The sequence below is a fragment of the Peromyscus leucopus genome, chromosome 6 (genome assembly GCF_004664715.2).
Source record: "Peromyscus leucopus breed LL Stock chromosome 6, UCI_PerLeu_2.1, whole genome shotgun sequence".
NCBI classification, from domain to species: domain Eukaryota; kingdom Metazoa; phylum Chordata; class Mammalia; order Rodentia; family Cricetidae; genus Peromyscus; species Peromyscus leucopus.
The window spans coordinates 12,830,339-12,852,984 of NC_051068.1; the positions used below are offsets into that span (position 1 = coordinate 12,830,339).

General features: G+C 42.4%; 1 protein-coding gene across 1 annotated transcript; it reads left to right on the forward strand.

Annotated features, from left to right (window-relative positions):
- Positions 1–72: 72 nt before the first annotated feature.
- Ndufb5 (NADH:ubiquinone oxidoreductase subunit B5) lies at positions 73–21,473 on the forward strand. Its single transcript, XM_028872662.2, has 6 exons — positions 73–232; positions 9,008–9,096; positions 10,259–10,325; positions 11,777–11,838; positions 12,698–12,804; positions 20,939–21,473. Exons 1-6 carry the CDS (start codon positions 109–111, stop codon positions 21,057–21,059), a joined length of 570 nt encoding a protein of 189 aa, XP_028728495.1. The 5' UTR covers positions 73–108; the 3' UTR covers positions 21,060–21,473.
- The last annotated feature ends 1,173 nt before the right edge of the window (positions 21,474–22,646 follow it).

The window sequence follows — 22,646 nt, forward strand, 5'->3', positions numbered from 1 at the left end:
AGCCGCTGCCCTTACGCAACATGGCCGCCCCGGCTTTCGCCTTCACTGGTGGATTGTCCCTCCCGGCTCCCGTTGCTCACCCCACTTCCTCCCCTGCCCGGAGTAGCCATGGCGGCCATGAGCCTGCTGCAGCGGGCTTCGGTCGCCGCGCTGACAGCGCTGTCTGGCCGCCGTGCTGGCACCAGGCTCGGAGTCGGAAGTTTCCTCACACGGAGCTTTCCGAAGACTGTCGGTGGGTGCAGGCCTTGGAGACGCGGGTGAGAGGTGGGAGGGCTGTTTCCAGGTGACCTTGGGGGCCTCTGAGGGAGGGAGCAGGGACAGAGTTGGCCTGGGGCTTCTGGAGCGGGCGCCGGCGCCGAGTGTGTGAGGGGCCGCTGCAGAAAACCGATGGCCTTGTCTTAGCGTTTGTGAAGCTCGTTGTCACTCACCATGCCGGGTGCTGCTTGCTTGCGGCCAGGCTAGACCGGCGTGCAGCTGCCGCCCGAGTCTCCAAGGGCAACACGGAGGTCCCAACTTGCCACCCTCGGGCCCCAGGGCTGGGATTACAGGCTGGCGCCACCTCGCTGGGATTGCAGCAGAATCTGGAGAGGTGGCACCTGCAGCTGGTTCTAACCCGCAGATAGGAATTTGCTGAGAAGCGCACTGAGTTGAAGGCTGTAATGATGTTCTAGACGCGAGGTGACAGCTCCGTTAGGCACAGTGGTAACTGCCTGAGGAGCTCACGACATTTTAGAAGCCCACAAAAATGTTTGTTTTTTAAAAGACAAATTGAATGAATGTTCGATAATGAGTTCAGCCCAGATTGTATCTGTTTTGTGTTAATGCAGGCTTAACTATCTTGCAGTGGTTCTCAACCTGTGGTCACGACCCTTTCACAGGGGTCTCCTAAGGCCATCAGAAAACACAGATATGTACAGTATGATTCATAAAAGCAGCAAAATTACAATTATGGAGTAACAACAAAAATAATTTTATGATTGGGGTCACCACAACACGAGGAACTGTATTTAAGGGTCGCAGCAATTGGAAAGTTAAGGACCATTGCTATTTAGAAAAGAGCCTAAGAGAGCTCAGGTCTCAGGACAGTCATAGTGAGGGCCTAGGAACCTGACCCAGGTCCCTCTGCTTTCTAGAAGAGTAAACGTAGCAAAATACTACATGCTTAGTATTCGATCTATTTTCTCGCTCCAAAGACTCTGGAAAGTAATGTAATGTTAGTCCCTCACTTTACAAAAGAGGAAATCTACTTAATTAATATTAAAAAATAATTCGACACTTTACTACGTTAGCAATAATGGTGGCCGTTGTTTATCGAGTATCTGTTAAGTGCCAGGCACTGCTTTACGTGTTAATTCGTTTAATCCTCTTGGTCAGAGATAGACAGTTTAATTTGCCTTGTGCAATACAGGAAATAAAAATTTTACCCTAACACCAAAACCATTCTCTCCAGTCTCTAAACATCTCGTCCCATTTTCCCTCTTTGTTTCTCTCAAGTTGAGTGGCTCCGTTATGTAATGAGGCCATATGCATAGGGACCTTCTGGGAACGATCAGTGCTTTTAAAATTTCTAGCAGGAATTTAAATTTCATGCAAACTCCATGTGCTAACACTACTTGGTAAAATCTTTTCACAAATCATTTTTATTACAAATATCCTCAGATATCCAGGTAGAGATCCCTCGACTCCTCCCCCAAAGGGTGCTTGATGGAATCTAGCTATAGTGGGTAAGAGTCCCAGGTTTCTCTTTCTGCACTGTTCCCCGCTTCTGCAGTTTTGAGAGGACCAGGGGGATGTCTCATGTCCTCTAATGAGAACAGGGGACATCTACTAACTGCTTGTTCTGACAGTGACTGATTCAGTATGTCACTGCTTTCACAGGCACACTGTGTCACCGTCTCCAGAGAGATTGCTAACTCCCTCACCCATCTTTTCTCTGGTGCTAGACTGCCTAGATTCAAGTCTTGGTTGCAGAATTTAGAAGCTCTATGACCTTGAGTCAGCACCTTTTGGAAGTTGAAGGTCATGATCTTCATTTCCTCATCTGGAAGATGATCAATGTAGACATCTTACAGAGTAGTTGTGAAGAAGCGTTGAGTAAGAAATGTTTCTAGCACCATACACCCATACATTAGTCTTTTCAAAACAAGTCATCAAATACAAACAGCATGAAATTTGTTTTATTTGCTTATTTCTTTGGTACTGCTGATGAAATACAAACTTTTGCATATGCTAGTCAGCTGAGTTCTTTCCCCTGGGCTGCATCCCTAAACCCTCTTTTCCTTTCTTTTTACTCTATAAAAATTTGAGACAGAGTGTCACTAAGTTGCCCAGGCTGGTCTTGAATACACTCTGCTTTACAGGCTGGCTTTGAATACACTCTGCATTACAGGCTGGTCTTGAATATACTTTGCATTACAGGCTGGTCTTGAATACACTCTGCATTACAGGCTGGCTTTGAACTGTTGGTGAACTTTTCTTCCCCACCCGCCAGTTCCCAAATAACTGACATGGAGACTTATTATTAATTGTAAAAACCTGACCAATAGCTTAGGATTATTACTAACCAGCTCTTGTAACTTAACCCATTTCTACTTACTTACTTGCTGCCATGTGGCTCATGGCTTGTTACCTCATTTTGTATACATCCTGCTTCCTCTACATCTGGCTGGAAACTCTCAGACTCCACCCTTCTTCCCAATGTCATCCTAGTCTGGCTCCCCACCCAATCTCTTCTTGCCCAGCTATAGACCAGTCAGCTCTTCATTACTCAATGAGAGTAATACATCTTTACAGTGTACAAAGATTGTTCCACAGCATTGAACCTGTGGTGCTCCTGTCCCAATCTTACAGGTAGTTGGATTGAGCATCTGAGAGGTGGAATTCCAATCTAAGGGCTTCCTGTCATTGAAGTTGTGCCCTTGAAGGGAATATTGGGACATCAGCCCCTCCTCTTCCTCTCTCTGCTTCCCAGCCACTAGAAGATGAACAGTCTATTCTGCTACATACTCCCCATCATGCTTTTTGACAGGCTCAAACAGCAAGGCTTGCATCTTATGAATGGGAAACACTGAATCCCTTTCCATTATAAAGCTAATATATCACAGATATTTTTCAGGTAGAGGAACGCTATATGAACAAAGTACTGTGAACTCAGACAAAGAATGTACAATGTGTAAAATGAATATGAGACTTGTTTTAACAATCAAAACTGGCAGAAGTAGTGGGTGGGTTTTCTGTTGTCTGGAAGATCTAGGTGCTGAGAGTGGGGCTGAAGGAGGTCAGGACCTAATTGGGGTGGAGGGGGCTTGGATACAAAGCTCAAGTGCCTATACATATAGAGGTTAGAGGACAACTTGTGGGAATCAGTTCTCCTTCCACTGTGTGGGATCTGGTGACCAAACTCAAGTTTTCAAGCTTGGCAACAAATGCCCTTCCCTTCTGAGCCACCTCACTAGTCCTTCTTAGAATCATTATCAATTTGTCATTGGTAAGTGATGAAAGACTGACAGGTGTAAGGAAGAGGACTTAGATTCTTGGACCAGATAATTAAAATGGTACTTTTAACTGAGAATATAGAGAAAGATGGTGAATGACCAGTTTTTGATGGTTTGAAACAAAGTTGCTACATTTTCTTAATCTTGACATCAATTATGGTCAGCAAACTCTAAATAACTTTCCTGAGTGATTTGCATATTTAAAACTGTTTATTGGAGGAGGCTGGAGAGATGGCTTGCTGGTTAATAGTGTTGATCTTCCAGAAGACCTGGGTTCAGTTCCCAGTACCCACATTGCATATCTTACAACAGCCTATATAACTCTGGCTTCAGAGGGACCCTGTTGGGTGTTCTGTGTTGCACAGGCCATTCAAAGGAGAGTCACCCCAGAATGTAATTTTAGGCTCTCTGGCAGCAGGGAGGAACAGTTTCTGTGAGCTGAACCTTGAACCTCTGTTCAGAAATTCATATTTATTGATTGTACACAAAGGTTGTATTTGGGCACAAGTTCCTCATACCAAAGCCCCTTTGATCTATATGTTCTCTGAAGGAAATCATCACAGCCCTGTAACTTTAGTCTTTATTTGTGTACTGCTTGCAGTATCCAATAATTCAAGATACTTCAAGTGTGCCTGGATAGTCTTGTGACCAAAGCCATGCAATGGATGGAAAACTTCCTTAGAAAAATAACACTATAAATCATAGACAATAATCATTGTCTCTACTATGATTTCTTCAAGGTCTAGGTACCTCTAACAAACACTAATACATTCTACTCTTACCCCTAGATACAGTGAGAAACAACTGTTGCATTCTAATGTTTACCCTAGATACAATGACTACTAGATTCCCACTACATGACCCCATGTGTCTTACCTCCATAGGCAACTGCATTCACCTACATATACCCACACACACCTAAAAAATAATTTTAAAAAATCATTTATTGAAGACTTAGGTCTGTAAGCTGTGCGTATCCTTTGTTTTCAGAATGTGAGCAGATGGCCCTCCCACACCAGCAAACAGAGACCTCAGCGCTGTGGGAAGTTGACTACTCTGAAGTAGATTTCAGGATAGTTGATGGGAGTAGCATTTATCAGGCATATTTAACCAAATGTAATTGTTAAACAATTAGGTAATGATGTTAAGAAAGAAAGCAGTTCACTTTGCTAACCTCAGTAATATTCCTTCAATGCAGCCAGTCAAAGCTTTCTTCCGTTGTTCTTTTTTGGGGGCATGAAGCATTGATACAGGTCTCACTGGGGGGCCCTGGTTGGCCTCCAACTTAAGACTCTCTCCTCCAGTGGCTGCCTCCCAAGTGCCTGTTGGTTTTTATGTTTGCTATGTAGTTGTAATGGCTGTTCACTAAAGCTACATATAATTTAGTCCTCCCACTGTTCCCCAATTGAAAGAGAGAGGTGGGCACTGGGGAAGACTAGTTCTACATCTAGATAGGCAGGCTGCAAGGAAACGTGAGACACTGGGCCTGGCTTAGGCTTCTGAGACTCAAAGCCAACCCCCCCCCCAAACATTACCTCCAAGGCCACACCTCCTAATGCCCCTCCCTAAGCATTCAAATATGAGTCTATGGGGGTCATTCTTATTCAAACCACCACACTGTCTGTACCCCACTCAAGGCATTTACAAGAATCTAGATTCAGGGGCTTTTCAGAGATCCTTTTGATGGATTGCATGTTTTAGGTTGTGTCTTAGTTATGATTTCTGTTGCTGTGATGAAGCATCATGACCAAAAGCAAGTTGGAGAGGAAAGGTTTATTTGGCTTATATTTCCACACTGTGGTCCATCACTGAAGGAAGCTAGGGCAGAAACTTAGAGGCAGAAGCTGATGCAGAAGTTCTGGAGGGGTACTGTTTACTGGCTTGCTCACCCTGCTTGCTTTAGCCCAGGACCACCAGCCCAGGGATGGCACCACCCACAATGAGCTGGGCCCTCCCCCACCAGTCACTAATTAAGAAAATGCCTCACAGCTGGATCTTATGGAGGCATTTTCTCAATTGAGGTTCCTTCCTTTGCAGATCACTTTAGCTTGTCTCAAGTTGACATAAAAGTAGCCAGCACAATTGACATACATACACATCTCTGTTAAGCTATAACTTTTCCTTTCTTGTTCTTTCCCAAGATCACACATTAATATCAACATTACAATATAAACATTCCAAATTTTAAAGGTCTCACAGTCTTTAAAAATTCAAATACTTATAAATTCAGTCTTTTTAAAATAGCCAATCTCTTTTAAGATCCAAAGTTGTTTAAAATTCAGACTTTTAATTGTGACTTCCTATAAAATCAGAAATAAATTAAGTACCTTCTCACTCGAAGAGGGAAGAATCAGGGTACAGTCACAATCTGAACAAAACAAAACTGAACTCCAGCAGTATAAGTAGCTCAATGTCCAATGTCTGGGATTCACCTACAGTCTTCTGGGCTTCTCCAAAGGGCTTAGGTCTCTTCTCTGGCTCTGCCCTCTGCAGCGCACACAGCTTGTCTTCTAGGCTCCTGCTGGCTCCACTCCTCCATTGTTGCTCTTCTTGGTGTTCATCTCATGGTACTGGCATCTCCAAAATGTTGGGGTTCCTTGTACCCGGGCTGCACTTTCACCAATAGCCTCTCCTGCACTCTTCAGCGAGTCCAGCCTTGCCTCCCAGTGCCAACCTCAGCTGCTCTCCATGACCCTTTCATGCCTTCAAAACCCATTACACTTGGGTGACTCTTACATCCAGCATGAGGTACAACTTTGGTTGCTCTGGAACACAGCTTCCATGTGCTGACCTTGAGGAAACACTTCAAGAAGACTGGTCTCCTCTTAAGTATGGCCGACTCTTTAGCCCCAGCATCCGTTGTCCCAGCAAAACAAAAGTTATACTTTAGTGGTTCTGGTCTGTTGTTAACGCAACTGTCCTCAACTGCAGCTGACTGGACACCTCAGCTTCTTCACACAAAAGGCTCAGTAGGGTCATTGCTTCCCTGTGAAACTTCACAAGCCATTTTTCCCTCGATTGTACTGCTCTCAACATTCCTATCTTCCCAGCTCCTACAGAACAGCTCCCTGAGCTCTGAGTGTGCAGTGGACTTTCCACTCTGAAGTTCCAAAGTCCTTCCACAATTGTCCCCCAAAACAACCTGATCAGGTCTGTCACAGCAATATTCATACCCTGGTACCAATTTGTTTTAGAGTTTTTGTTGCTGTGAAGAAATATGACCAAAAGCAGATTGGAGAGGAAGGGCTTTATTGGTTTACACTTCCACATTGTATCTATCACTGAAGGAGGCCAGGGCAGGAACTCAAATAGGGCAGGAACCTGGAGGCAGGAGCTGATGCAGAGGCCATGGAAGGGTTGCTCACATGGCTTGCTCGGCCTGCTTCTTAGAGAACCCAGGACTAGGCATAGCCCTCCCCCATAAATCACAAATTAAGAAAATGCCCCCCCCAGGCTTGCCTACAGCCCAATCTTATGGAGGCATTTTCTCAGTTGAGGCTTCTTCCTCTCCAATGACTCTAGCTTGTGTCAAGTTGACACAAAACTACCCAGCGCAGGTAGAACAAACCCAGCCAACTTCTTCCCTAAGTGAACAGTGATTGTTCTCTGCTCCTTCCACTTGCCTCTCTGAACTAGCTCTTTCCTTCTGGGCCTATTTTCTGCTGCTGGTTCTGTTTCTTCCCTTTGCTGCCCTCATAGACTTGAGATCCTTTTTCCACTGTTTTTCTCCCAGCGGGCTCTCTACCCACCTTGGACTCTAGGCCTGGCAGAGGACCTGCACACAAATGGGCATCTCAGTCTGTAGTGACTAGTGAGTGGTTTGTAGTATCATCCAGCCGACTTTTTTCCATAATGGTAACTTTTTAAAAGGGTTTGTGAGACATGTCAGGGTCTCGTCTCTTGTCACTTCTGTAGTGTTACTAGTATGGTTTGTACTTAGTAAGTTCTTTGGTAATTAATTTCCTAAACTCACTGTTAGCTGCTTCAGGTGACTCAAGAATCAAGACAGATCCTACCTTCAAAACATAGTTAGAAGTGACAGGAATAATAGCAGGTAGAGTTGGTCTTCTACACCCATGCAGCAGCAGCATCATCACACCTGGCCAACTGTAGCCCTCTTATTCACTTACTTGCCAGGATTCTCAGATCCAGCCAACTATGGTTTGAAAATATTTGGAAAAATAAATTGCTCCTGTAACCATTTTTCTTGGTATTATTCCCCAAACAATACAATATAGCAGCAGTTTACATGGTATTCACTGTAATCAGTATTATAAATCTAGAAATTAGAGTATATAGGGGAATGTGTGTGGGTTATTATGCTGATGTCATTTTATTTAAGGTCCTTGATCATCTGGAGGTTTTGTTGTCCACGGGACCCAAAACTAGTTCCTCATGGATGCTGACACCAGAGGATAATTGTGCACATTCCTGGGTGTGTAGTGTTTCAAAGGGAGCATGTCGTCAGATGGAACAGCATTGGCTTCCTGCAGAATATATGTTCCTGAAAGGAGGGTGTTTCTAGACGTTAAACATGAATAAAGGGTACTGTTCTTTCTTATGTCTGTTAGTGTCACCATCTAGGGCTCTCAGTTGGGTTCATTTTTGCATTTTCTTTGCTGTGATGACTGTAGTTTCTTCAGTGGGAATCTGAGCAGCAGCATAGCCATCCCTTCTGAATAGTAGTGGTCCTTCTGGGCTTATTAGCCTGTGGATGGTGAGTCTTGTCAGTTTCCATGGAACAAGAGCAGAGAAGGGATTCAGGAGTCACTTTCCACCTCCACTTATCTCCAACAAGGCTGAAATCATTCCAAATCATTCCAATCTTTGATTTGAGGAGGAGGATATTCTTAGTCAGAAATGATTTACAAACAGATTTTGTCAAGATGTGAAGGATGGGGTATAGCTTGGTGGTAGAAATGCCTGGCTAGCGTATGAAAGGCCTGAGTTTAGCCCAACACACACACACACACACACACACACACACACACACACACACACACACACGAGATAGACTGTGTAGTCTATAATAATCAAGTTTCTGCTGGAGATTGGAGTAGATACTGCCAGCCCTGTCCATCTGTGTTGCCGCAGCTTCCTGCCTCCCACTTTCTTGGCTAGGAGGTATTATTCACCTTTGTTTAGGTAGCTTTAGCATGTTTGTTTATTGTAGGGGAAGCAAAGGTGAGCAGCTTGTCAGGAGCTGCCTTCCCTGCCTGCTTCTAAGGTACAGTGAAATGATTGCTCGATGCTGCTGCAGGGATTGAAATGAGCAGCACTCTGTAACTGCAGAACACTTACCAGCATGTGTGAAGACTGGGCTTCAGCCTGGTTACTACTAAACATTAAAAGAAAATAAAAGCAGCAGCAGCTATATTTGAGACAGCCGGTCAGTCTTTGAAATGCATCCTACCCATTCTGATGTGCAAACAAAGTCCATGCATTCACAATGTCCCACCATCTTCTCTGCTCATCCCCTGCATGAGCCCTGTTAAACAGTCTCACATTTCCAGCTCCTGTGCGGCACAGTGGGGACCATGGCAAGAAAATGTTCGTCATCAAAGCTTCTTCATACTATGAAGATCGCTTCTTGAGGTTATTGGTGAGTTGAAAATGTTCTTAACTACAAAATGTTTGTGTAGGGGTAATTCCCATTTAGGAAATGTCTTTCATTTTAAAATTACTATTTATTTTTCCTCAGGAGATATAGATTGTGTAGAAGGTCTGATTTGCTACTGAATTTTTAAAGTTAGTTAGAACCCTTTTTCAGGTCAGGTGCCAGCCATTCCTTTTGCTCAGGGTTATGGGGTCTGAAGTCCAATGTGTGTTTCCTCTTTAAGAATAAAAATACATCTGCAGCACTGGTGGGCAGTGGCTGCTCAATGCATGTCTGCCTCAGGCCCTGTGGTCCGTTCCAGCACCATGAAAAACTGAGGATTTTCAGAATTTAAAAGCCAGTCAGCTGGTTATTTGTGTCACTAAGACAGTTTTTGAATTAGCAAAGACCCACTGGAAGACTTCTAGTGAAACATCTTTATTTTAGGATGTGATGTTTTTTAATTTATGCTATTTGAATACTGATTCTAAGGTGACATTCCTAATTTAGCAGAAGGGCAAATGATCCTGCTTATTTTAGAATGCTACTTGTCCGTATCTCATGGTCTAAAAAATACCTTCCAGAGGCTTAAGAATGGAGAGTTGTTTGGACTCCGCCATTGCCCCTGAAATGCTCGTCGACAGGACTCTGGCTGCCTGAGACTCCCCCCCACCCCCCCCCCCCCCCAGCTCTCACCACCTCTTCTTAGCCCTCTTTTAAAAATGACACAGATCTGTCTGTTATCCCAGACTGGCCTCAAACTCGACACGTAGCCAAGGCTGACTTTGAACTCCTAATCCTCCTGCCTCCACCTCCTAATGCTGGATTCCCAGGAGTGTGCTGTCACATCCCCTGAGTGTCCTCTTTTCTTACCGTGACCAACTCCCCTGACGTTCAGTATCTGAAATGCTATTGTTTTCATACTTTGTTCCAATACAGAATTTTCTTTATTGCATTGCTTTAGCCAAGAAGTCAGTCATTTCAAATATATTGTACTGTATGTAATAGTTGTGTTTAAGAACTAAATCAGAGGAATGTGACAGAAATTGGGGATTCTGATTCCCAAGTTGACATGTTTGTTTAGAAGGATATTAAGGAAACTGAAGGAGGATAATTTTGGTAGGAGAAGTAAAAAAGATTATGAGAACCTTTTTGTTTTTCCTCATAGAGGTTCTACATTTTGTTGACTGGGATTCCAGTTGCAATTGGCATAACGCTGGTGAACATATTTATTGGTAAGTCCCTCATCTAGCCCCTCACTCCTCCAAACGGTAACATTTGTGGTCCTATATACAAACTCTGAAAAGGAAATGGGGAACATTTACACTGGTTACTTTGCATTGCTGTGACGGAACACCTGACGCAGGCAGCCTAAGGAAGGAAGGAAGGAAGGACGGCTCAGATGTCATGGTTTCAGAGACACTGGCCTGCCATGTGGTGGATGCTGGAGTGGGAGGGGCACCAGGAGCAGAGGAGACGGGCTGGAACCAGGGTGGCCTTGACCTTTAAAGGCTTCTCCTAGTCACTCATTCCTCCCTCCAGGTCCCACCTCCTAAAAGCTCTGTGACCTCTAAGATAGCGTGGTGGGGACATTTTTACAGAGGAGGTGGCTTCCAAAGCCTCATCTTCCTTCTCTCCTGTCCTAGTCACTGTCCCATCACTGTGAAGAGACACCATGACCATGACGACTCTTATAAAAGAAGACATTGAATTGGGGGCTTGCTTGCAGTTTTGGAGGGTTGGCCCATTATCATAGTGGGGAGCATGGCGGTAGCCATGGTGCTGGAGCAGTAGCTGAGAGCTTCCTGATCCAAAAGCAGAAAGAGAGCTGGGCCTGCCGTGGGCTTTTGAAACCTCAAAGTCCAGCCCCTATGACACACTTCCTCCAACAAGGCCACACCTCCTAATCCTTGTAATCTTTTCAAACAGTTCTGCTCCCTGCTGACTAAGCATCAAATATATGAGCCTAGGGGGGCCATTCTTACTCACACCACTTCATCTCCTTTTCTAAAATCATCTTTGACAAGCTGGATCAGGAAAACAGAGTAACAGGGGAAGAGAGTGAAACACACACACACACACACACACACACACACAGAGAGAGAGAAAGAGAGAGAGAGAGAGTGTTAAAATTCATCCTGGAGTCTCTAAGTGTCGAATGCATGTAAAAGGTCTTCTGAGCAGTATCTTAAAATACTGATTGATTTTGAGTCTTAGAATGTTTTATCTGGTAGATTTACAGAGGTGTAGTGGTATTTACTCCGCCTGTGACCTTGGGCTGTAAGGCCCAAAGGAGGCGATGCTTCTTGCCATTGTACGGGACTTCTTAAAGGAAAGGGAGAGGGGTCACGTGGGTCTGTCTCCTTTGGGCCCTATAGCCCAAAGTCATGAGTGGACCAAATACTACTACACATAAGAGCAAAAGTAAAAACAAACAGTGTATCCTTTAGTATGTCTTGTTATATAAGAACCAGGTGGGAGGCTCTGCTGAGATGCTGGTGGTCCTGTTGTACACTAGAAGATGGCTAGAGCTCTCCGAGGACTCGTCTTTTCCCAGTGAGTCTAGCACATTAGAGGAAGCAGCCCTTGGAACCCTGAGGAGCTGGCTGCTGACTGCTGTGGAAGGGCTGGTGTGGAGCTGGTGACCCAGTGCTAACCAAGCGTCATCACCGTTTTCTCTCACTAGGTGAAGCTGAACTTGCAGAAATCCCAGAAGGCTACATCCCAGAACACTGGGAGTATTACAAGGTTTGCACAGCTCTTAAATATTCTTGTTGTGTAGCTTGTTAATGTTGTGGTAAATGTCTTAATTAGACAATTATGATATAGTTTTTCACATCAAGGAGATGATACATTTTAAACTTAAAAATTCTTTTTTAGATTTATTTTATATGACTGGGTGTTTTGCCTAAATATATGAGTGTGCTCCACATGTGTGCTTGGTACCTGAGGTGGCCAGAAGGGTATCAGATCCCCTGTAACTGAAGTTGCTGATGCTTTTGAGCCACTTGTGGATGCTGGGAATTGAACCCAGATCCTCTGCAAGAGCAACAAGTGATCTAAACTGTTGAGCCATCTTTCTAGCCCACAGTATTGTTTAATTTCTTTTTATAAGTAATGATTCTTGGTACTTTTTTCATTAAAAAAATTATGATAAACTTTATAGGCTAAACTAAATAAGTATAGACTATGCTTATTTCTGCTTTCTAGTGGAAAGGTCTTTGCATTTGGGTCAGTAGAATTTGGTTTGTCTCCTGCCCTGCTTGAGCTGTAGCCCTCAGTGCAGTGTGAAGGAAGTACCCAGGTTGGGAACTGAGGCAGACGGTCAGATACTGCACCTAGGTGCTCACAGGCTTGGACCTGAGGCAGACAGTCAGATGCTGCACCTCAGTGCTCACAGGCTTGGGCCTGAGGCAGACCGGTCAGATGCTGCACCTCTGTGCTTATCTCAAAAGTGGGGGCAAAAAAGTGTGAACCTAGTGGTTAAAATGATTTAAAACATAGCAAAGTTTTTGGCATGTAGTGTTTTAGTCATTTGAAACAGTAGTCAACCAGAAGAGCAAACATCCTCCAGAAGGTAATTGATTTTAAACAAATTTTCCCTTAGCATCCAATATCAAGATGGATTGCCCGAACTTTCTATGATAGTCCCGAAAAGAATTATGAAAGAACCCTGGCTATTCTCCAGATTGAAGCTGAAAAGGCTGAGTTACGGTAGGAGAAAGGGGTGGGAGGGGTTAATAGAGTGGTGTCAGCACCTAGAGGTCTGTGTGAAGCTTGAGCTGGGGAGAGGGCTTGCCTGGGAGGAGGAGGAGGGCTGTGTCGCTGTGTCGCTGACTGGGGAGATGATAGCTCATATTGAAAGGAACTCTCTCCTTTTTTTTTTTTTTTAATGGTTATGGGTATATGTTTCTATGTGTGTGTGTTTACCATGTGTGTGCAGGTCCACGGGGCCACAGGAGGTTGTCAGATCTTCTGGAGCTAAAGCTACAGAGCCACCAGACATGAGTGCAGCAGTGCTCTTAACCCTGGAACTCTTAAGTAAACTGCTCTGCACACAGCAGCCCATTCTACACATGTGGTTTCCTCCTGTCCCACCTCATTAGGAACTACCATCTGTAACCCTGTGAACCTGTTTCTAGAGAAAATAGTTATTAAGTTACCTTGGTGCAGATACAGCCCTCTTACACACTGCTTAGCACTGTGCCTTTCAGCTAACCATGTCTGTGATGACATGAGCCTTAAGTACTATGCTTCTCTCAGTCCAGGGATTGCCTTAGTTTTTTTTTTTGTTGTTGTTGTTGTTTGGTTGATTTTGTTTTGCTTGATGTGTGTCTGTGTACAGGTAGGTGTGTGTGTGTGTGTGTGTGTGAGAGAGAGAGAGAGAGAGAGAGAGAGAGAGAGAGAAGAGAGAGAGAGAGAGGGAGAGAGGGAGAGAGGGGGAGAGAGAGAGAGAGTGAGTTTGTGTGCCTGTGTCTGTGCCTGTGGAAGCCAGAGACAATCTCAGGTATTGTTCTCAGTCTCTGTCCACCATTTTTTTTTTTTTTTTTTTTTTTTTTTTTTAATTTTGAGACAGTCTCTTACTGGCCTGAAGCTTGTCAAGTAACTAGGCTGACAGTTGGCTAGCAAGCTCCAGGACTGTTTGTACCTCCTCAGTATTGGAATATGAGCCCAGATAATTTTACATGGGTTTTGAGGTTGAAATCATGACCTTGCAAGGCCAGCTCTTTACAGACTGAGCCATTTCCTCAGCCTTGGCCTTTTTTTTTTTTTTTTTCCCTGTAAATTGTTTTGTTTTTAATTTCTCATTTTGGTAAGAACGTTGTAGATGAGTGTTGAATTTGCATCATTTCTACTTCCTTTCTTCTCCTCACTCCAACTCCTCCCATGTCCCCCCTCCTCAAATTGATGAACTCTTTCTCTTTAATTACTATAGTTACATATTCTGCATAATTATATTTAAAAGAGTAGGGGGAAAAGGATTGTATCTGGTCCTTTTTAAAAAGTTGAGTAAATATACTCCTTAGGTCACAGTTACAAAGGTATATAATCATCTTATAAGTAAGGCTAGAAAGCTGGCTAACATTTATGAAGTGATTATATAGTTGTACATTTCTGGTCATAAGAAGATTAATATATGAGGCCAAGGGTTAATGGAGAAGAGGTGGCCTAGGGAAAGCATCGTGTGCAGACAAGACAACCTAGATTAAAGAAGGATGATGACTGAGTGGAGGCTCTGATTTCTTCTTCTGTTTTAACAACTGAATATCAAATGTAGGCCATTTAGTGTGATGCTGGTGAGGGAGACTCCACTTCTCGTGGAGAAGTTCCCTGTCCTAACAATGATAGCAGCAGTATAGGCAGAGGGCAGCAGGTCCTCCACGAGGGCAGACAGGACTCTCACATGGGCACATTAGTAGGCATTCTGTAGCCAACTGTGTTAACATTGCAAAGATGGGAAAACAGACAAGCATTGTCACAAAGCCATGGAGCAGGGCCTGTGGAAAGAATTGATTAAGTGATGCTTTAACTACATAAGTCACATGGTCAAAGTCAAGACTCCCTAACTTTGTTTGTAAATGTGTAGTAGATGTCTGCCTCCATGTGACTGTGTGCATTAAAGCCAGACTATGATGTATATAATGATTAAATCTGTAGCCAAGACTGTCAGATTGTTTTCTTTTTCATTATTTTTTTTACTGTGTAAAATAATGGTTTTCCTGATGACACCTTCATAAACATATTTCCTTGTACATTATTCATCTTCACCTCCCATTTACCTTCTCTTATTGTCTCTCCTCCTTCTGATCTCTTCCTGTCCTTCCTCCCTCACACTGGTCCCATTCTGCTCCCAATAGTTCTCCATCTACATTTGTGTCCTGTGTATCTCTGTATATATCAGTATGTATGAAATCTGGATTCCACATAGTAGAGAAGACACGTTAGGCTTGTCTGGCTTTATCATTCAACACGATGATCTCCAGCTTCATGGATTTTTCTTATATGGCATGATTCCATTTTTTTTTGACTAAATAGAATTTCATTGTGTACATGTACCACATTTTCTTTATTCATTCATCTGTTGATAGACTCCTAGGCTGCTTCTGAAGCATTAATCTAATTAATCTTTATCAATAAAAATCAGGAGTAAGATATTAGGGTAAAAACTTGAAATACCAGAGAAGCAGGAAAGTAGCAGCCAGTTGATTCTTACCTCTACCGTTTCTCCTCCATCCCAAAAGGTGTAGTTCTCTCTGTACAGACCTCCAGACCTCTATGGTTAACTAGTGGCTAGCTTCATCCTCTGACTCCAAGCAAGCTTTATTTGTCAGAATACAACATATCACACAGCATTTCCCCCTTTTTGTCTAAATAAATATTGAAGGTTTTAACTAACAGAAAAACTATATACAATAATTACAATAACTATATACAAATATATACAGGTAATGATTACATTAGCAATGTCTAGTCCAGAGCATTTGAAAAATTCAGAAAAAATACTCCATTATCTATCCTATCTTGGTGAGTCCAAAGTGTTGTACCTAATTCACTTTCTATCCTAACTTGCATTACCAACTCCAAAATAGCTTTTTATGTCTCTCAACCTTTTACAGTTTATACCATTCGTTAAGGAAACCCATAACTATAACTATCCAGTCTCAGCTCCATCAGATTCCTGAGAAGGATATACTATTACCTGAGTAAACAGCAAGTGCAGAGTAAACAACTTCCAAAACTAAGAAATGACAGAAACATCTGGCTGCCTAGGCAGTCACTCAAGGTTCCTCTGTAATGTTGGGGCATCCATCTTCAGCCTGTGGGTCTAGAATATCTGACAGACTTTTCTGTGAAGCAGGATTTTTGAAAGACTGTCCCACCTTGTCTTGGCAAGGATTGGCAGTCACTTTCTTTTGTGTCCTGCTTGTCCAATTTGGACAGCATACTGTCAGCAGCCAAGGCAAGGGCACTTTTTTGCCCAGTGGCTAACTTTTGCCACAAAGAAATTCCATATGGAGTTTCTTCAGTGCCCATCATCTTCTCTAAAGTAAATTGGTGCTGCCAGGAACAGACATGTCTCGTCAAAAAAAAAAAAAAAAAAAAAAAAAAGAACCTTATGGTATTAAAACAACCTATACGCCATATTCCTTAGGTCTCTGCAGTGTTTGAAGACCACCTATCTATCTAAAGTATATCTGTTTGACCTTCAAAACATAACCTAACTTGACTACAAATTTGATTGTAATAGGTGACTAACTACTAACCTGCATTTCTTTATTATCCTAAATCGTTTGTTATAATAACTTTCAAGGACTAGAAATTTACATTACATTGTTAAATGAGCTGCATAGGTACAATACCTTGAACAAGAGTAGAAATGTACGTACAGTATGTCCTAATCAAAATAACCTTAAATTATATCAATATACAAAAATATCTTAAACAAGAGTAGAAACATATATAAAAATAACCTCAAATTTGTATCAATATACAAAAATCCTTATCAATGTAAAATATTTAAGACTAGTAGTCGCTTTTTTGGTTAAAAGTAGATTCAATCTACCATTTTATCCTATTTCTGTATCCCCTCCTTTTTCTTTTTAGAACAATATCCCTGAATCTAATCTCCTTTGTTCAGCTTTTTCCCTGACCATAACCAATAACAACTTGTAACCAACCACACTAAACAATGACAGATATCCATAACCCACTGAACACCACCCACTCCACCTCTTGGGAATGTGGGCGTCATGTTCTTAAAATTATTTCCTGCTGCCTGAGGGTGATGGCATCTTTAGGGGACCCTGAAAAAAATTGGGATAATTGTCAAGTCCTGGGAGAGGTAGCTCTATCATTTGTTGTCCAGTCTCAGCATAATGGGAAAGTGCAGGGCTTGTCTCAAGTCCTGGTTAGAATAGTCTGTGAGACTGGATGATCGCAGCTAGCCACCTCAAAATTGTCCTGAGTAGTTTGTAGTCCAAAGCCAATCTTTGGGTGGTGTTTGTCAGCTTAGTGGCATTGCCACAATCCAGATGGAATCGTTGTGGGACCCCATCCTTCTTTTGGAGACTTCAGTGGTTGCTTTTAGGCATGGTCATGGTTTACTTCAGAAAATGTAAACATTTAAATGTCATATGTAACAGATCTCAAAAGAAGTTAAAGGATCAATATTTATTACATACAACCAGAGTACAAAAACTTAATTCCTAGTATCTGATAGAGACTCAAACTCGAAATTATGTACAAGGAGCTAGATGAAGCCTTTTTCTAGAATTAGTTAGTACTCTATATGACCATTAATATCATGACAAAAAGTTTAAAATATGTATATATTAATTTTATAAATTTTGAGATAGTTATACCTTAAGAAAAGTTCTAAAGAGTCAAAATAAAACCAAAAGATTGTGATGAGTGGCAATAGAATAGTCCTTTAATTTTGGTTTTTCTTCTGTCCCGTATTGTATGGCTCTTCTGACATGAGACAGAGATTTTGGATTTTCCTTTTTTTTTTTTTTTAAAGATTTATTTATTTATCATGTATACAGTGTTCTGTCTGCACACACCCCTGCAGGCCAGAAGAGGGCACCAGATCCCACTACAGATGGTTGTGAGCCACCATGTGGTTGCTGGAATTGAACTCATGACCTTTGGAAGAACAAGCAGCGCTTCTAACCTCTGAGCCATTTCTCCAGCCCGGATTTTCCTTTTAACAGCATGCTTGGGTTTAGAGAAGGAAAGAGTCATGCTCCAACTTCAAAGCCAGCTTTAATTTTTAATTGAACTGGGACTAAAATCAGACCATTTATATTATGTGTCTGTAGAGAACAGCAGAAACAAACATTTGGGAAGATTTATGAAATTTTATCCTGTTGGAAATGTGATATACCAATAGTCCAATTTACTCTTTTTCTTAGGACATTTTCTCAGGATTATTTGTCCCTTTTCTTCACATGTCTCACTTGTCCAGTGGTCCTCAGGTTCCTTAACTGAATGCCTTCATTCTCCTAGAAAGACAAAAACAAAACCCTGCCCCAACCCTAACTTTGGGGAGTTTCCCTTTTGGCAAGTTATGTCTGATCAAATGAAAAGCATTTGTTAGTCTTGTAAGTTAGTTTAGATTGAATGGTCACACTGGTTGATGAACTGTCACCTCTTCTAATCAAGAGGTCTCTCTTGTTAGAATCTAATCTTTATCAATTTTGATGGTATCCATAGCTTTTCTTTTCCTGTACAATGTCATTTATTTGTATTTTTAACTTTGGTCTTTGATCATTTATAAAAGTTTGCCAAAATATTTGCTTTATGGTTTCTCCTGAATTTTTTGTTTTATCGTCTAAATCCAGAACAGCATTTTTTTTTTTTTTTAACAATAGGCATTAGGACCTTTAATTGCTCTGGGGAAGAGTTTCCCCCATGGTGACAGGTTCTGAACCAAATTGGACATGGGGGCCTGTAAGAGCCCCCACCCCAAGGCATTTCCCAATGGCAAAAGGTTACTTTGTCCCTTGTTGATCCGCATTCATTGGTCCAATGTCTGCCTTTGCTGCACCTTCTGCATACTCCAGAAGGCAAGGGTCTTCAGTTTGGATTAGAAGAAACATTGTTTCTAGGAACACCTTGTCTACAATCCCTTTTTAGGTGACCTTGTTGACCACAATTAAGATACTTGACATTTTGATTTTTCTTCAAGCCTCTAGAAATCATTTCTCCTATCCAAGCATCATCATCATGTTTATGAGATTCAATATTGACTGTATCCATTCCTCTATGGGTGCTGATCTTGACTTTAAAGGCCTAATTACCCTTTTGCATTGTGCATTAGCATTTTCAAAAGCCAACAATTCAATTATTATTTGTTTAGCTTCCGAATTTGATATCATTCTAGTCTTTGTAAAAAAAAAAAAAAATCAATGAAGGTTTTTTTTGGGCTCTGTATAACTTTAGTAAAAGACTCAGTTATCTTTCTGAATTCTTCAGTTCTGTCCCAAGCATTCAAAGCTGCTGTACACTGTACAGCATAGAGCCAGGGTGTGGTCAACATACAGAGACTGTCTTTATACATCAGCATAATCACCCTCATCAAGAAGTTGCTCTTGGGTGATTTCAGTGCCTATAGCCCTACCCCATTGTTCAATGGTCTTAGCCTCATCTTTCCACCAGGTCCTCCACTGTTATTGAGGACCAGGTTCCAATACTGCTGTAACCAAGTCTCTCCAGTCTTATGAGACAGTTCTGTTACTAGTTGATCCATTTAGATTGAATTTAATATCTGCTTCACAAAAGGTGAATGCATACCATATGAGACTATTGCTTCCTTAAATATCCTCACGTCTAACATTTCCACAGTAATCCAGCCAGCTCTTACATAGCCTTGGGGGTATCTGTTGTTTGGCAGTTGTTCCTGTAAGGTTACTGGATAAATTAAGGTTGGTTGTTTGAAAACACTGGGCTGTTCCTCTCTAATTTTATAATGTAATGATGAGGTTGGTTCTTCTTTAAATTCCTCTGTCTGGGTCTGAATATCTCTATGATCTGTTTTAATAAATTTTTCTAAGGTCTGTATCTTGGCAGTCATATCAACCAACTTTTTTTTAGAGATAAACCAAGAATTATCAAACTGAGAATAAGGATTATCAAAATGATAATTAACATTTTGTCAATCTGGGTTAAGATGATTATCTCTTCATTTAATTGTTCTATTTTTAAACCACTAATCGTGTAATCATACAGAGACCTAACTCCCTCCATGGTAATAGTATTTCCCATTTTTTAACATGGGATAGAACTCTCTCTTTTTTTAAAACTAATTTCCCCCTTTAAGAATTTCCAATTGTCTCACCAAATCTGATGATGACGGTGAAGTGTGAGGCTGGCTGCTGCTGTCGAGCATGTCTGAGTGGAGAACACAGGCTTGACTGAGGACAGCTGCAGCTGCTAGCATGTAGCTGTGAGCTAAGTGTGTGGTGGTTGCAAGAACAGTAGAAGCCCAAGCGGGTGTCAAGGTGGCTACCTAGTATGGCAGCAGCCCAAAGGGGAGGTTCAGAGGAAGCCCGAAACCCACAGGGAGGGGGAGCAAGCTGTCTGAAAAATGCACATGGGAGCATGTGAAGTGGTGGGAGCTCCCTGAAGGCAGAGCTGGTGGGTGGTGAGGGGCTAACTCCAGTGGCATTCAGAACCCAAGTGCCTGTGGAGATTGCTGCAGAGAGGCTGCAACAGAAAACTCCCAGACTCACTCGGAGGGCTTGGGGAAGAAAGGGAAAGCCTGGCCAGTGGGAAGGTGACTCCGGTGGACGCAGCTCTCGTGTGCAGCTTCAGTGTGTGCTGGTGGCTGCAAAGCCACTGGCAAGTGACTGTTTTATGACCCAAAAGTTGGACGCCAGATGATGTGCTAATCTAATTAATCTTTATCAATAAAAATCAGGAGTCAGATATGGGTAAAACCCTGAAAGAAGCAGGGGAGCAGCTGCCAGTTGCTTCCTACCTCCACCGTTCTTCCTCTATTCCAAAAGGCCTAGATCCCCTCTCTGCCCCACCTCATCACTTCCTGTCTCCTCTCTGTACAGACCTCCAGACCTCTGTGGTTAAGTAGTGGCTAGCTCCATCCTCTGACTCCAAGCCAAGGTGTATCTGTCAGAACACAAACAAAGTATCACATGGCATGCTTTCATATCTGGCTGTTGTGAACAGGACCATGGGTGGTCAGCTCTGTGTCTGGTGTGTCATGAACGGTGTAACTGTGTCCTGTGGTGGCTCTGTTTGCTTTTCTGAGGAACTCTGCGCTGACTGCTGTAGTAGCTCACCTGCTGATGTGTCCATTCCCACACTGTTGTTGTTTCCTTTATTTCAGGTTAAAGGAGCAGGAAGTTCGAAGACTGATGCGTGCCCGGGGTGATGGACCCTGGTTTCAATTTCCGACCCCTGAGAAGGAATTCATTGATCATTCTCCAAAAGCAACTCCTGACAACTGACAATTCATTTGTCTAAGAACAGTGTGTTCTCTCTAGTGGAAAGAAATGAATAAATATTCTGTATTTTTAATCTGATGCACACAAGCTTTCATAGCTGTTTCTTCATTTGGTTCAGGTGACGTATTCCACGTGGGCTTTTCAGCTTCATCTGGTGAGATTTACCAGAACTAGAGGTCTGGGAATTTGTGAATTCCTACAATGACAGTGTTGATAGGCTGCTGAGTTCTTTGTGTAGCAGGTGAAAGTGCAGCAGTCCTGTGAATATGCAGGAACTGTAGTCATCATTGTAGTCATCAATGTAGTCATCATTGCAGATGGGGTTATTTGGGACTACTTGGAATTTTAACTTTAAGAAATACTGAACCAATCATACAAAAAATGTTAGCACTACAATAAACAAATTTTAGTAAACTAGTCTTAAAGTTTGTGATATGACATCTTGCTTTATTTTGGGGGTGCATGTCTTGCTTTTTAAAACTACAAACAGACACACATGCACACTTGAGACACATTCGCTAAACTTCCTTAGAGTGCTGTTTTATAAACACTGGGAAGTAGGGATATAAAGCACAGGTGCTTCCTAAGGCTGGTGTGCCTTTTTACGGGGGCTGGTGGTGGTGTTCAGTAGGCTAAACACACACTCACCTCTGAGCCATGTCTTCAGTCTCCAGCTGAAGTGTGCTTTTACTTTCAGTCCTTTTAGAAGGCTGATGTAGGGCTGAGGATTTGGAAAATGGCAGAGTACTGTCCCAGCATACATGAAGCCCTGGGTTTGGTCTCCAGTACTGCATGAAGTATGAGTGAAAGCTGACTCGTGGCTGTGGCTGTGGCTATCAAGCCATTACTGACGGCACCAAAGTCTCTTTCCAAAATCGCCATATCAAGTCGTCTTCTGTTTTACAGATGAGGATTGGAGACTTGACATGTTCAGCCTTCATTCTTTCTTTCCAGTGCTTTTGTCTTTAAAGTAGGACAGGCTTTCTTTGCGTGTGTTTTCATTCTTCATGACAGTGGTGTGAACTCACACTGGAGATTCAAGCCAGCGGTTTTCCAAGTGCTGTCCTTGGCCAAATAGGAAGGTGTCTTTTACTACCCACTTGTCTTGCTACCTGCATCCACCAAGGTCTCTGGAGTGCTTGCAGTTCCTTGTTTCCCCAGAAGGGGGTGGCCACACCCCACAACCCCAAAGTTTTGTTGTGAGGATTCCCTGTACATGAAGTAGGCCCTGGATGTTTTGGATATAGAGGCATCATTCATCTTTATGGCTATCATTTTAATTTTTATTTATTATTATTCTCTCATACATACATCCTGACCTCCACTCTCCTCGGCCTCCCCAACCTCAGTAGTAGGTCTCACTTTGCCATTCTACTAATAATAGGGAATAGATCATTCCTTGTGTTCTACTAAGGTAAGGAAAGCTTGACACAGAAAGACTTCAATCCTATTAAAAATAGCTGTCATTAAGTCCTATATGTAACAAAATAGGAACTCACCATATTTTATCTAACTCCTTACAACCATGCTTACACACACACACACACACACACACACACACACACACACACACACACATTATCTCACTCA

Bases quoted from the DNA above. Each gene is read 5' to 3' on its own strand.
- Ndufb5 (XM_028872662.2), top strand. From the start codon at position 109: ATGGCGGCCATGAGCCTGCTGCAGCGGGCTTCGGTCGCCGCGCTGACA. The intron at 9,097-10,258 runs GTGAGTTGAAAA...TTTTCCTCATAG, and splicing joins ATCGCTTCTTGAGGTTATTG to AGGTTCTACATTTTGTTGAC. The intron at 12,805-20,938 runs GTAGGAGAAAGG...CCTTTATTTCAG, and splicing joins GCTGAAAAGGCTGAGTTACG to GTTAAAGGAGCAGGAAGTTC.